The sequence below is a fragment of the Panicum hallii genome, chromosome 4, assembly GCF_002211085.1.
Source record: "Panicum hallii strain FIL2 chromosome 4, PHallii_v3.1, whole genome shotgun sequence".
Lineage (NCBI taxonomy): Eukaryota > Viridiplantae > Streptophyta > Magnoliopsida > Poales > Poaceae > Panicum > Panicum hallii.
In genome coordinates, this window is record NC_038045.1 from 49,726,862 (window position 1) to 49,741,698 (window position 14,837).

The 14,837-nt window shown below is 45.8% G+C and overlaps 2 protein-coding genes across 2 annotated transcripts; one reads left to right on the top strand and one right to left on the bottom strand.

Annotated features, from left to right (window-relative positions):
• The first annotated feature begins 3,523 nt into the window (after positions 1-3,523).
• On the top strand, positions 3,524-13,166 carry LOC112889236 (pre-mRNA-processing-splicing factor 8A). The gene is made up of 13 exons (XM_025955758.1): positions 3,524-3,910; positions 4,740-4,863; positions 4,972-5,064; positions 5,182-5,572; positions 5,906-6,395; positions 6,506-10,302; positions 10,388-10,494; positions 10,595-10,849; positions 10,963-11,598; positions 11,689-11,886; positions 11,961-12,239; positions 12,346-12,588; positions 12,682-13,166. Exons 1-13 carry the CDS (start codon positions 3,624-3,626, stop codon positions 12,871-12,873), a joined length of 7,092 nt encoding a protein of 2,363 aa, XP_025811543.1. The 5' UTR covers positions 3,524-3,623; the 3' UTR covers positions 12,874-13,166.
• A 722-nt stretch (positions 13,167-13,888) lies between these two features.
• LOC112890618 (transcription elongation factor 1 homolog) lies at positions 13,889-14,198 on the bottom strand. Its single transcript, XM_025957477.1, has 2 exons — positions 14,077-14,198; positions 13,889-14,024 (listed from the first exon to the last, which is right to left on the bottom strand). Exons 1-2 carry the CDS (start codon positions 14,196-14,198, stop codon positions 13,889-13,891), a joined length of 258 nt encoding a protein of 85 aa, XP_025813262.1.
• Between the last annotated feature and the right edge of the window lie 639 nt (positions 14,199-14,837).

Consider the following 14,837-nt stretch of genomic DNA (forward strand, 5'->3'; position numbering starts at 1 on the left):
CTTTTTACGATCTCACCTTGAGTGAAACAGCCAGCCTTCATCTTGAGCCCAGCATGTTGGTATTCCTGAATATCTGAAGTCTAAACCAACTTGAAAGCACAAAACTCACAGGTAATCAAAGAAACAAGTCGCTAACAAATCACGCATAATGTAACCAGAATTAAGCTTGCTTGGTCTTTAGATCTGTAACTGCCATGGTTTGAATTTCAGGAACCAGATGGAAGAGGAGCTTCAAGAATCATTGACAAGTATTTGCTTGCAACGAAACAATTTAATTGCTGCAGAACAACAGTTGTGGTTACATGATTATAATTATAATTATTAGAGTAATTCCAGAAGATCCTTTAAATAGACCCCTATAACTTAAAGGGTGAAATAAAAAAATACACTCTAGCAGACCCTCTGGTAGGCCCTCTATTTTGAGGAGACCTTCAAATCCTCTCGTCCACTCTCTATTCTTAGGGGTTTCTAAGGAGAGCTCTCTTTTATAAGTTAGAATTGAGGGTTTTTATTGGAGTTGAAACAAATTTAGAAATACCTACAAAATAGAGCCAGACCCCATTTAGTATTTGAAGGGCCTGATTTAGGAAATATTGTTGGAGTTGCTGTTAGGGCTCTTCTTCGTAAAACTGGCTATGTAATAGATAGACAAAATATTGTGCTCCAAAATTGATGATCAAGGTGAAGCACAAGTCAAAGCTTATGCGATTTTTAGTTTTCTAGGGACTACGGGTAGGTCGGCAGCATCCACAAGGCTTGCTTGGATACCGGAGCTTCATCGAGGTCCTGCATCGTCATTGTCCTGTCCTTCACGTTGAACACCATCAGGCGCTGTTGAACACCATCAGGCGCTTCGTCCCCGCGTACGGCACGTAGACGCAGTCCGCCTCCAGCCCGCACTTCGTCGCCGGGCGCGAGGCGCCGAAGTACCACGGTGACAGCAGGAACGCCCTACCGCCGATGTCCTCAACCTCGCGCCACTCCTGCCTCGCGAAGTTCATCCGGTGTACGTGGACCCGGAGGACCACGCTGGGTCGCTAGGCGATAGCAGGGAGACCATGAAGAGCTCCCGCCCGGACTCGACCAGGAACTCCTTCTGGCACCCGAAAGGCTGCTCGATGGCGTCCAGGGGCGGATATTAAGGGGGCCTAAGGGGATCGAGCCCCCCAACCTCCCAAAATTAATGGATATCTTTTTAAGTTTTTTTTTATTTTTGGAACAAAGAATGAAAAAGAAGAGGTGAAGAAGAAGAAAAAAAGAAGGGACATGAGCCCCTCTTTACCGCTGGATTCGCCACTGATGGCGTCATGGATGGCGACGAAGCTTAACAACGTTATGGGGCTGAGCTCGTCGAAGCTGCCGTTGAAGTAAAACCTGCCATCGCACACTGTGATTGAGCAGATGACTAGTTTCTCCTTGCAACCTTCGCCCAAGTCAGGTAAATCTAGAGTCTCGATGTCGTACTCGTGTTTCACCCACTCGCCGCCGCCAGCGCCGCTGCCGATGTGGCAGTAATGGATGACTGGGTTGTCAGGCTTGATCAGGAGGACACGGTAATTTCCTTTCCTTGGATCGGCGGAGATCGGGGTGGTCGGAGAGCAGGCAGGTGCAGACGGGAGGGAGGTCATCCTCCGATAGGTGCGGCAGGTGGATCCTCCTGCGATGGTCGTGAAGGTCGAGCAGGTAGGTGGACGGGGCGGCGGTGTCGCGGACCAGAACCCAGCCCTGCGGGGTTGCACAGTAGTTGCTGTTCTCCGGCTCGCCGGTGATGTCGGTGATGATGGCCTTCTTTGCCGAGACGTTGAAGAAGACGGGGTCATCTGAACCCGCCGCGTGCTTCAAGGCGAGGTAGGGCGCGCGGACGCCGCCGTGGCTCGACGGAGTCGTGTCCATGTCCGGTGTCCTGGAACTGCAGATGGAGCACGCCGTGGCCTGGCTGGGCTCGATCGACTGATGGCTTCGATTGAGGCGGTGAGGAAAAAAAAACTGGCATGGCCAAGGCTCTTACATAGGTTACGCCGGGAACCGACGTGCCGAGCTTCGGTACACGAATCGGAATCGAAGTTCAGAGTTTGAGTCAGGTGTCGGTCTAGCTGATCGAGTCCAGAACGCTGTAAACTCTGTAGGATTTTACGTGGACAATGCTCAAAATTCATCCGCGTGTTAGTGCCAAACGATACTCAAAGTTCATTCACGTGTTAGGACATGGGAGCCACCTGGGGAATGAGCGCGGGTGCAGAGCAAAGCAGGGGCACGAGCACGACAGGTCGAAAAGCGTGAGTCGTCGAGGGATCATGCTCCGAGTCTAAACACACACTGTTGATAGCATGTCTTTTCTATTAGGTGGATGATGAAGCGAAGATGTGAGCCTAATCAAACTGCTCTGAATTTACTATTTTAAAACTTTTCAATGGATTTTGGGCAGATTCTGTTGGAGTAATGAATAGCGCGGATAACGAGCCATGTCGGCTCGGTCCAGCTCGCGAGCTCGCTGGCGTACTCTCTCATGTGATATATATCTATATAGATAAAAAAATATTAGAATAGAATATGAATCTATTTCCATACTTTCAAGATCATATATAATTCCATTGGCGATACGTATATGATTCATCAACGATACATGTTCATCAATAATATATGCCCATAAGCTAGCCTATCATAATCAAAGAGGTTACAAAACACTAAGTCTTGGTCTCTCAGATACATATATTGATGGTTCATTCAATGGATATTGGATAAGCACAAAAGTACAAAGAAAATACTGAGTCTTGCCTTCTAGATGGCCTATAACGTAGGTGAAAAATCATATTGTATGCGTACTCACTCGTTATATTAACGAGCGCAAAGTTGTGCTCGGCTCGTTAGGAATTAGACCGAGCCGAGCCAAGCCTGCTACAAGTCGAGTGAGCTAACGAGCCACGAGCAATTTTTCCAGCCCTAGTAATGAAGTTGGTTTTTATTTTGATGAAGGGATCCCTTTGATGAATTATTATACTCGTGGAAGGGAAACTTAATCTTACTACCATACTTATGTGCTCACTGATTCACTAATTACATCCGAATCATTCAGAATTCTGATTTCCAAATCCACGAGTTGCACAAAGCAAGAGTGAAAAGTAAGCTCAACTTCTCAACGTCATTATTACAATTCAAATTGTGCATGCTACAGCTATAAAAATACTGAAGCTTATTTTAAAATTAATATTTTTCTAACAAAATTTATAAAAGTTTTGTTAACCATTTGATGCTGCGTATCCAGTTTGCCCAATCTTATTGCACCACGTGTCCACGTCACTCAAAAAAACTGGAAAATTGGAGAAGTTGCAAGAGCCATCGCCGCTATCCCACAAAACCGACTCAGAAACCAAGGCCCATCAAGCCGCTCACAGCACGGCCCAAACCACCGGAAGTCGGCTCGACTGCACTGCACCGCCATGGCCGCAAGGCCCCCCTGATACAAATATCCCCAAGCCGGGCCCGATCCCATCGGTTTCTCTCCCCCTTCATTTTTTCCCCTCTTCTCCTTTCCCTCGACCCCTCTCGAACACACACCCCACCCGGCTCGACGACGCTAAAACCCTAGGCAGCTGCGGGAGGCCGCCGCGCCCTACCCGTCGCCGATGTGGAGCGGCGCGCCGCCTCCGCCGCCGCCGCACATGGCGGCGGCCCCGCCTCCCCCGGGCACGACGGGGGCCGGGGCGGGCCAGCCCCCGCCCCCGCCGCCGCCGGCCGGGGCGCCGCAGGGCGCCAAGCCGCTGACGCCGGCGGAGCTGGAGGCGCAGCTGGTGGAGAAGGCCCGCAAGTGGCACCAGCTCAACTCCAAGCGCTATGGAGACAAGCGCAAGTTTGGGTTCGTCGAGGCGCAGAAGGAGGACATGCCTCCTGAGCACGTCCGCAAAATCATCAGGTAAACATCCAGATCCGCCTCTCTTTAGGGATTTTAAGGCTTTACTTTGTGCTAAATGGCTGGGTTTTAGTGCTTTTTGGTTCGTGGTTGGGTTATTTCAGTTGTGTGTAGCTCTGAACTGATTGGGTTGTGGTGGGCCTCTCATTTAGTGCTACATGTTGTGCGAGTAGAGAATCTGGTGTGCCTTTTAGTCAACACAAGTCAAGTCATACGAGGATCATTGTTTCCCTTTAGTCAACATTGTAGATGCACAATTGCTTCTAGTTGTGCTAGCCAATTTACTGCTTCTTTTGTTGTATCAGTTTCTGTTTCTTGTTTATTTGTATCTTCTATCATGAAAATTCTAAAGTATTCTTTTTAGCCATTTATATTCTGTTACATGTTGTGGTCAATCTTCTGGGAGCTAAATGATCTCTAGTAATTTTGATTTTTCAATTTTGACCCAATTGATCCGAGGACAAACTCTTAAGTGCGAGTTCTATGGATTTAAGAATGAAGATTCTATGTAGGCAGTTGAAAAGTTAAGCTCTTGTCTTGTGTGGGATTCTTTGGGTCTCCTTGCTTATTGTCTGCGTGCTTAGGGTGCTCATGGCTGTTTTCACACTGTTCTTGGATTTGAGTTTCTGGTTCCTACTGTAAAGGTGGCATCCCTAGCTTGTCTTGCTTGGGAACTTTTAGCTTTCAGGTGCAAGCTGGTCATACCTTCCATCTGTAAATACATTTGTTATCCATCCAGTGGACTTCAAGGTTCTGATGATAACCTTTCTTTGTAGCGTGTATATCCTGTTTAAGATGCACTCTATTTATGCTTCCTTATTTCGTTTAACAGAGACCACGGAGACATGTCCTCCAAGAAGTACAGGCATGACAAACGTGTTTATCTTGGAGCACTCAAATTTGTGCCCCATGCTGTCTACAAACTACTGGAGAACATGCCGATGCCTTGGGAGCAGGTATTTTGTCATGTCCTTTTAGATGTATAGTTAAATACTAATTGTATTTCTGTGTGATTACCTGTGGTCTCGTGGCATGTCATTTGATTAATATATACTTATTTTCAGGTTCGGCATGTGAAAGTCTTGTATCACATTACTGGGGCTATCACTTTTGTAAATGAAATCCCATGGGTTGTGGAACCCATATACCTTGCACAGGTAACAATCCATAGACTTCTCGCACCCTTTTATTGCTACATAGTGAGCTGTAACCAAGTCGTTACATGTACTTTCTTCTTGTATGCTTAAACCTCTCCTTTTAATGTGCTTTCTCAGTGGGGTACAATGTGGATCATGATGCGGAGAGAGAAGAGGGATAGGCGACATTTTAAACGAATGCGCTTTCCTCCATTTGATGATGAGGAACCTCCACTGGACTATGCTGATAATCTGTTGGATGTTGAACCCCTCGAGGCCATACAATTGGAGTTGGACAGAGAAGAAGATGCAGCTGTCTATGAATGGTTCTATGATCACAAGCCTCTTATGAAGACCAAGCTTATAAATGGCCCCAGCTACAGGAAATGGCATCTATCTCTTCCCATAATGGCAACATTATATCGCCTTGCTGGCCAGCTGTTGTCAGACCTGATTGATAGGAATTATTTCTACTTGTTTGACATGGAGTCTTTCTTTACTGCCAAGGCACTTAATATGTGCATTCCAGGTATGTATGACTGCTTTAAGTTTCGTAAGTTATGGTCAGTGTCATGATTTTCTGCCACCTTTCCTTTAGTAGGCATAGCACAGGGTAGGCTTTTGTGGGCTTGCAGCTTTCGTGTTAATGGGTACACCAAAATTCAGCCCACCAAGTGTAGTGTTGCGTATCTGTGTTCCTATTGGCAAGGTGGTCTTTGGATAATACGTGTAATAGCATCTCGTTCTCTTTCATATATTGTCATATACTTCGCTAAAAGAGGGACACTCTGCCTACTGTTATTTTTGTTCCTTCTGTGCTATTTTTTTCCTATCAAGCACTAACAGATCTATATTCTGTCAGGGGGTCCGAAGTTCGAGCCGCTGTATCGTGATATGGAGAAGGGTGATGAGGACTGGAATGAGTTTAATGACATAAATAAACTCATCATACGTCAGCCACTTCGGACTGAGTACAGGATTGCTTTCCCTCATCTGTACAATAACAGGCCAAGGAAAGTGAAACTTGGGGTCTATCATACCCCCATGATAATGTATATCAAGACAGAGGATCCAGATTTGCCAGCGTTCTACTACGATCCTCTCATAAATCCCATCACTTCAACTAACAAGGTTGATCGTCGGGAGAGGAAAGCAACTGAAGAGGACGATGATGAAGATTTTTGTCTCCCAGAAGATGTGGAGCCTCTCTTGAAAAGCACTGAACTCTACACTGATACAACAGCCGCTGGTATATCATTACTTTTTGCTCCAAAGCCTTTTAACATGAGATCTGGCAGAACACGTCGTGCCGAGGACATTCCTCTTGTATCGGAGTGGTACAAGGAGCATTGGTGAGTGCTAGCTTGATACCTTGCTAGTACATTCCTTGTTTTGTTTTTATTATGTATTTATACTCAATTACTGCTCAACTGACTGCATTTTTCTCAATACTTGTTTTCAGCCCACCAGCTTATCCTGTGAAAGTTCGTGTGAGTTACCAGAAGCTGTTGAAGTGCTATGTACTCAATGAGCTACATCATAGGCCTCCCAAGGCTCAGAAAAAGAAGCACCTGTTCCGTTCACTCCAAGCCACAAAGTTTTTCCAAACTACTGAGCTTGACTGGGCAGAGGCAGGCTTGCAAGTTTGCAAGCAGGGGTACAACATGCTGAACTTGTTGATTCACAGGAAGAATCTTAACTATCTTCATTTAGACTACAATTTCAATTTGAAACCCGTCAAGACTCTTACAACAAAGGAAAGGAAGAAATCTCGTTTTGGAAATGCATTCCATCTGTGTCGTGAGATTTTACGACTTACTAAGTTGGTTGTTGATGCTAACATCCAGTTCCGTCTGGGAAATGTTGATGCTTTCCAGTTGGCAGATGGTCTGCAATACATATTCTCTCATGTTGGCCAGTTAACTGGTATGTATAGGTACAAGTATCGATTGATGAGGCAGATTAGGATGTGCAAAGATCTGAAGCACTTGATATATTACCGTTTCAACACTGGCCCTGTTGGAAAAGGACCTGGCTGTGGGTTTTGGGCTCCAATGTGGAGAGTGTGGCTCTTCTTCCTTCGGGGTATTGTCCCATTATTGGAGCGCTGGTTAGGTAATCTGTTGGCAAGGCAGTTTGAGGGTAGACATTCGAAGGGAGTAGCCAAAACAGTAACAAAGCAACGTGTTGAGTCTCATTTTGATTTAGAGCTTCGTGCTGCAGTTATGCACGATGTTCTAGATGCTATGCCAGAGGGCATCAAGCAAAACAAGGCCCGAACTATACTACAGCATCTTAGTGAGGCATGGCGATGTTGGAAGGCAAATATTCCATGGAAAGTCCCTGGCCTGCCTGTGCCTATTGAGAACATGATTCTTCGCTACGTGAAGTCAAAGGCAGATTGGTGGACAAATGTTGCTCACTACAACCGTGAGCGTATCAGGCGTGGTGCTACAGTTGACAAGACTGTTTGCCGGAAAAATCTTGGAAGGTTAACTCGTCTGTGGCTGAAGGCAGAACAAGAGAGACAACACAATTACTTGAAAGATGGGCCATATGTAACTCCTGAGGAAGCTGTTGCTATTTATACAACAACAGTTCACTGGCTGGAATCGAGAAAGTTCTCGCCAATTCCTTTTCCGCCACTATCATACAAGCATGACACCAAACTTCTTATACTTGCACTGGAAAGGCTGAAGGAGTCATACAGTGTAGCAGTTAGGTTGAACCAACTGCAACGAGAGGAGCTTGGGTTGATTGAACAAGCGTATGATAATCCACATGAAGCACTGTCAAGGATAAAAAGGCATCTTCTTACTCAGCGTGCTTTCAAAGAAGTTGGCATAGAATTCATGGACCTGTACAGCTACTTGATTCCAGTATATGAAATCGAACCTCTGGAAAAAATCACTGATGCATACCTTGACCAGTACTTGTGGTACGAGGGGGACAAACGCCATCTCTTCCCAAATTGGGTCAAGCCTGCTGATTCAGAACCACCACCTCTGCTTGTTTATAAATGGTGCCAGGGCATAAATAATTTACAGGATATATGGGACACAAGTGATGGACAGTGTGTTGTGATGCTCCAGACAAAATTTGAGAAGTTCTTTGAAAAAATTGATCTGACTCTGTTGAACAGGCTTCTTCGGTTGGTCTTAGATCATAATATAGCTGACTATGTTACTGCAAAGAACAATGTTGTGTTGTCTTACAAGGACATGAGCCACACAAATTCTTATGGTCTCATTCGAGGGCTTCAGTTTGCATCTTTTGTTGTTCAGTATTATGGCCTTGTGCTGGATCTCTTGATTCTCGGTCTGACACGTGCAAGTGAGATTGCTGGGCCACCTCAAATGCCAAATGAGTTCCTTACATATGCCGACACAAAAATTGAGACAAGGCACCCCATCAGATTGTATTCTCGATATATTGACAAGGTGCACATATTGTTCCGCTTCACCCACGAGGAAGCACGGGATTTAATTCAGCGTTACTTGACAGAACATCCTGATCCTAACAATGAGAACATGGTTGGTTACAATAACAAGAAATGTTGGCCTAGAGATGCAAGGATGAGGCTGATGAAACATGATGTAAATCTTGGAAGAAGTGTGTTCTGGGACATGAAGAACCGCCTTCCAAGGAGCATTACAACCTTAGAATGGGAGAATAGCTTTGTCTCTGTTTACAGCAAGGACAATCCAAACCTACTTTTTAGTATGTGTGGGTTTGAAGTCCGTATACTGCCAAAGATACGGATGACTCAGGAGGCATTCAGCAACACAAAGGATGGAGTGTGGAATTTGCAGAATGAACAGACAAAAGAAAGGACAGCAATTGCCTTCCTGAGAGTCGATGATGAGCATATGAAAGTGTTCGAGAACCGTGTCCGGCAGATTCTAATGTCATCAGGGTCAACAACATTCACCAAGATAGTCAACAAGTGGAATACTGCTCTCATTGGCCTTATGACATATTTTCGTGAAGCAACAGTCCATACGCAAGAGCTTTTAGATTTACTTGTCAAATGTGAAAACAAGATCCAGACTCGTATCAAGATTGGTCTGAATTCAAAGATGCCTAGTAGGTTTCCTCCTGTTATCTTCTATACACCTAAAGAAATTGGAGGTCTTGGTATGTTGTCGATGGGTCATATTCTTATACCACAAAGCGATCTTAGGTACAGTAAGCAGACAGATGTTGGTGTAACACATTTCCGAAGTGGTATGAGCCATGAAGAAGACCAGCTTATTCCTAACTTGTATCGCTACATCCAGCCATGGGAGAGTGAGTTTATTGATTCACAGCGTGTTTGGGCTGAATATGCTTTGAAGAGGCAGGAAGCACAGTCACAGAATAGACGGTTAACTCTCGAGGATCTTGAAGACTCGTGGGATAGAGGTATACCTCGTATCAACACTCTTTTCCAAAAGGACCGCCATACACTAGCGTATGACAAAGGATGGAGAGTGAGAACAGATTTTAAGCAATATCAAGTGCTAAAACAGAATCCATTCTGGTGGACACATCAGCGGCATGATGGGAAGCTTTGGAACCTAAATAACTACAGAACTGATGTCATTCAAGCACTTGGTGGTGTAGAAGGTATTCTGGAACATACATTATTTAAAGGAACTTATTTCCCTACTTGGGAGGGTCTCTTTTGGGAGAAGGCATCAGGTTTCGAAGAGTCTATGAAATACAAGAAACTTACAAATGCACAGCGTTCTGGGCTCAACCAAATCCCCAATAGAAGATTTACCCTGTGGTGGTCACCAACCATCAATCGTGCAAACGTGTATGTTGGTTTCCAGGTGCAGCTAGATCTTACAGGGATATTCATGCATGGGAAAATCCCAACATTAAAGATTTCTCTGATCCAGATCTTCCGTGCACATCTGTGGCAGAAGATCCATGAAAGTGTTGTTATGGATCTTTGCCAAGTTTTGGATCAAGAGTTGGATGCCCTGGAGATAGAGACTGTACAGAAAGAGACGATACATCCCAGGAAGAGTTACAAGATGAACAGTTCCTGTGCAGATATCCTCCTTTTTGCTGCACACAGATGGCAAATGTCAAAACCTAGCTTAGTTTCTGAGTCGAAGGATCTCTTTGATCAGAAAGCAAGTAACAAGTATTGGATTGATGTGCAACTGCGTTGGGGAGATTATGATTCGCATGACATAGAACGTTATACAAGAGCCAAGTTCATGGATTACACAACAGACAATATGTCCATCTACCCGTCACCAACTGGTATGCTTCTGAGTATATGCAAATTTCCTATCTTCTCCACTTGCTTGAATTGAATATAGCTAATGTTCATTGACATCTGTTGCAGGGGTGATGATTGGAATTGATCTAGCGTATAATCTGCACTCTGCTTTTGGCAACTGGTTCCCTGGGTCAAAGCCCCTACTTCAGCAAGCAATGAACAAGATCATGAAGGTATAACCATATTAACATTTAGGTCCATTTGATTTGATTGATGATCACCCAACTGTAATAAATGTCCAATTTGAGTAACCTTCTTGACTTTTCTTTTCAGTCAAATCCTGCTCTGTATGTGCTGAGGGAGAGAATAAGGAAGGGTCTGCAGTTGTACTCATCTGAACCCACTGAACCGTATCTGTCTTCACAGAACTACGGAGAGATCTTCAGCAATCAAATCATATGGTTTGTGGATGATACAAATGTGTATCGAGTCACCATTCACAAAACATTTGAGGGTAACCTGACCACAAAACCAATCAACGGTGCTATTTTCATTTTCAATCCAAGAACTGGTCAACTCTTTCTTAAGGTTTGTTATTTTCCAATTTCTATTCTAGTTTTCATGTAGTTTTGGTATTGGTGTACTGCCTTAAAAGGCTTAAACATGGATGATTTGAACTGAGTATGGATCATAACGTGCAGGTTATCCACACAAGTGTATGGGCGGGGCAAAAGCGTCTTGGACAGCTGGCCAAGTGGAAAACAGCTGAGGAAGTTGCTGCATTAGTTCGATCTCTTCCTGTAGAAGAGCAGCCAAAGCAAATTATTGTGACAAGGAAGGGTATGTTGGATCCCTTGGAGGTCCATTTACTTGACTTCCCTAACATTGTTATCAAGGGCAGCGAACTGCAGCTTCCTTTCCAGGCTTGCTTAAAGATTGAGAAGTTTGGTGACCTTATTCTGAAGGCAACTGAACCACAGATGGTCCTTTATAATATATATGATGATTGGTTGAAAAGTATCTCTTCATACACAGCATTCTCTCGTATCGTACTTATTTTACGGGCTCTACATGTGAATAACGAGAAGGCAAAGATGTTGCTCAAACCTGACAAAACAATTGTTACCGAACCACATCATATATGGCCAACTTTGAATGATGAACAGTGGTTGAAGGTTGAATGTGCACTAAGGGACCTCATTCTTTCTGATTATGCCAAGAAAAACAATGTTAACACTTCTGCACTGACACAATCTGAAATCCGAGATATCATACTTGGTGCGGAAATTGCTCCACCATCACAGCAGAGGCAACAGATTGCTGAGATTGAGAAACAGGTAAAACATAAATAGTTGCACTTGTCTTCTTTTTTTTCCGGAGATAATCTTGTCAGTTTGCTTACTCTTGGTTTTACCTGGTTTTTGCAGTCTAGAGAGACGACTCAGTTAACCGCTGTTACCACAAGGACGACGAATGTACATGGAGATGAGCTCATTATCACGACAACAAGTCCATACGAGCAACAAGCATTTGCATCAAAGACTGATTGGCGTGTCAGAGCAATCTCTGCCACAAACTTGTATCTTCGTGTCAATCACATTTATGTCAATTCTGATGATATAAAGGTGAGTACAGTAATTGCATCTCGTTACAAAAAGAATTGTTGAATGGTTACTGAATGCATTCATTCTGATTGCAGGAGACTGGCTACACTTACATTATGCCGAAGAACATATTGAAGAAGTTCATATGCATAGCAGATCTGCGGACACAGATCGCTGGATTCTTGTATGGGCTGAGTCCACAGGACAATCCTCAAGTTAAAGAGATCAGGTGTATAGCCATTCCTCCACAGCATGGAACTCACCAGATGGTGACTCTGCCAGCAAATCTTCCTGAGCATGAGTTCCTTAATGACTTGGAACCCTTGGGATGGATGCATACACAGCCAAATGAAGCTCCACAGCTATCACCACAGGTTTGACTCTATCTAGCATTTTTTAGCTGTTGTCAGAAGCTTATGATACTTAACCTTTTTACATTTTCTGACCTAATTCATGGGACTAACTGCATTGTACTTGCAGGATCTGACATCACACGCAAAGATTCTGGAGGGCAACAAACAGTGGGATGGTGAGAAGTGCATCATTCTGACATGCAGCTTCACGCCAGGATCTTGCTCGTTGACTGCATACAAGCTGACACCAAGCGGTTACGAGTGGGGACGCAGCAACAAGGACAATGGGAGCAACCCACATGGATACCTCCCAACCCATTACGAGAAGGTCCAGATGCTTCTGAGTGACCGCTTCCTTGGCTTCTATATGGTATGTATTGGTTTTAACACTCTCCAAAACCTCTATTTTGCGTCTTTAGTGACATTGCTCCGACACTTACTCTGATGTTTTTGTTCCAATCAGGTTCCAGATAATGCCCCTTGGAACTTCAACTTCATGGGTGTGAAGCATGACCCGCAGATGAAGTACAATATGAAGCTGGGAATGCCCCGGGACTTCTACCATGAGGATCACCGGCCAACACACTTCCTGGAGTTCAGCAACATCGAGGAGGGTGAGGTCGCGGAAGGGGATAGGGAGGACACCTTCTCCTAGTCGCCAGGCCGATCCCCCCCACCCCCCAATGTTTAGCTCTGTATCTGAAACGCACTTAGCTTTGTTTTGAAGAGCGATGTGTGAACCTGTAAGGCTGTAACTTGACGCGACGGGTATTATCTGTTATTTACCTGTTGCTATAGCCTGTATTATACCTTTTTGTTGTAAGACAGCCCTTGAGAGATGGGGTAGAATTGTACAAGTGCTAGTGCACGCCATGGTAACAGTAAAGATTTTGGTTCGTAGCTATGCTGATAGTTCAGAACTTAACACGCATACTGATAATTTCTTCCGTTTGTGTTGAATTTATCTCGGGCGCGAACTGAGAATCATGGTTCGTTCGAACGAATGTTCATTCCAAAAGAAAATCATGGTTACGCATTTGCGTGCTGAAGCTATGCACAGAACTTCCTTTGTTTCTTGATATTTTCAGCAAAGTGAGTCGAACTTCGTGTTGAAAAGGTTGCTCCATTTCAGACCAGAACGATCCTTGCTGCTCTGCTGCCATGCTGCGTTTGCTGTGCGTCACACAATGTGCTTTTCATCCCATTCAGTGTTTGCCAGACCTCTGTTCAGCTGGGTCATCAGGTGATCAGGTACCCAACATGATCAAGATTTTAAGAGGTGTGACACCATGGTACAGACAAAGCGCTCTACTCCTAAACACGTGTTCTGTTCTCGGATTTTTCTATCAGAGTTACAACCTCCTGCCTTCACTTTTTTTTATAACTTCGTTCTCTTTACCAAAAAGAGGACATCTGCGTTAGCTTTTTTTTAGGGCTACCTGAATTAGTTGTTGGCTTCGTCTTCACTGATGGACGGATTATTTATTATCAATGAGTGAGTGAAGTAAATTCTGAAAGACGTCAACTCTCCTGAGATCATGGGACAAGAAGTACGATCCATATCATCTCCACACAACTTCACATGTTATGACAGAAAGCATTACATGCCCCTTCCTACTGCTCCAATGTCTAACGATGCATGAAACCATCTGAAACCAACTAGAGCACGATCACACGTCGCCTTCGTGGACTCCGGCGTCGCGCAGGCGCGGCCGGCAGCGGCGGCCGGCGACGCCCTCGTTGGCGTCCACGCAGGCGTCGATCCACTCGCTGTAGACGTCGACGGGCTCCGTCAGGGCGTTGGCGCTGGTGCCGTAGCTGTCCTGGCAGATGCGGCAGCACGCGCGCCTCGGCGAACCTGTCCTTGCGGTGGATGCGGCACTCGACGGCGTCGGGGTGGCCGCAGAACGGGCAGGTGAACTCCGTGCCCAGCTTTGGCGCCGCCATCGACTTGGAGGTCCTCGACTTCCTCTTCCCCATGGCCGGTGGTAGCGCTGAAGCTGACGACGGGTCTTGCGCCGACGACGAAGCGAGTTTGCAGCCGCGAGAGAGAGACTCGCCGGAACTCGGCAGGCGGGGGATGGGAGGGGAGGAGCGGATGCGGCGGGCGAGCAACGTTGGTTTGTGCTGGCAGAGAAGCCTGGGCGCGGTGGTGGCTATATGGAGCGGCGCGGCAGGTGCTAATTAATGCCCGCCCTTTGCAACCGGACTCGACGTGCGTGCGTTCCACGCTGCCAGAATGTGAGTGCCGCCGATTCCGTTTCCACCCCGGCGGCGTTCCGGGAGAACAACCTGAACGTCTGCCACTTCACGCTGTGCGCGCGCGCCGGCTTGTATGTACTTGATCTCTAAAGCTAGAGCATGAGAATTGTACGTCAAGACATCGGTCATGGGTTTACTATGTGCTGTCGAATTGAAGAAACTTTAATGATATGCCGCCGGTGTGTGATGAGGAGCCGCCGGCCGGGCATGCCCGTACAACACAGGAGCACGAGGACGCGCATTCCGCCTCACCGGACACCGGCGTTGGTGCGCAACGACCGGCAAGCTGCGCTTTACGGGCCCTCGGACCCCTGTCTCCTGCGTGGAAGCCGTGAACGCCCGCGGCGGAGGTGAGCA

Coding starts and splice junctions, on each gene's coding strand:
- LOC112890618 (XM_025957477.1), bottom strand. CDS start 14,198: ATGGGGAAGAGGAAGTCGAGGACCTCCAAGTCGATGGCGGCGCCAAAG. Junction 14,025..14,076: donor CGCATCCACCGCAAGGACAG/GTTCGCCGAGGC, acceptor CTACGGCACCAG/CGCCAACGCCCTGACGGAGC.
- LOC112889236 (XM_025955758.1), top strand. CDS start 3,624: ATGTGGAGCGGCGCGCCGCCTCCGCCGCCGCCGCACATGGCGGCGGCC. Junction 5,573..5,905: donor ACTTAATATGTGCATTCCAG/GTATGTATGACT, acceptor ATATTCTGTCAG/GGGGTCCGAAGTTCGAGCCG. Junction 12,240..12,345: donor CTCCACAGCTATCACCACAG/GTTTGACTCTAT, acceptor TTGTACTTGCAG/GATCTGACATCACACGCAAA.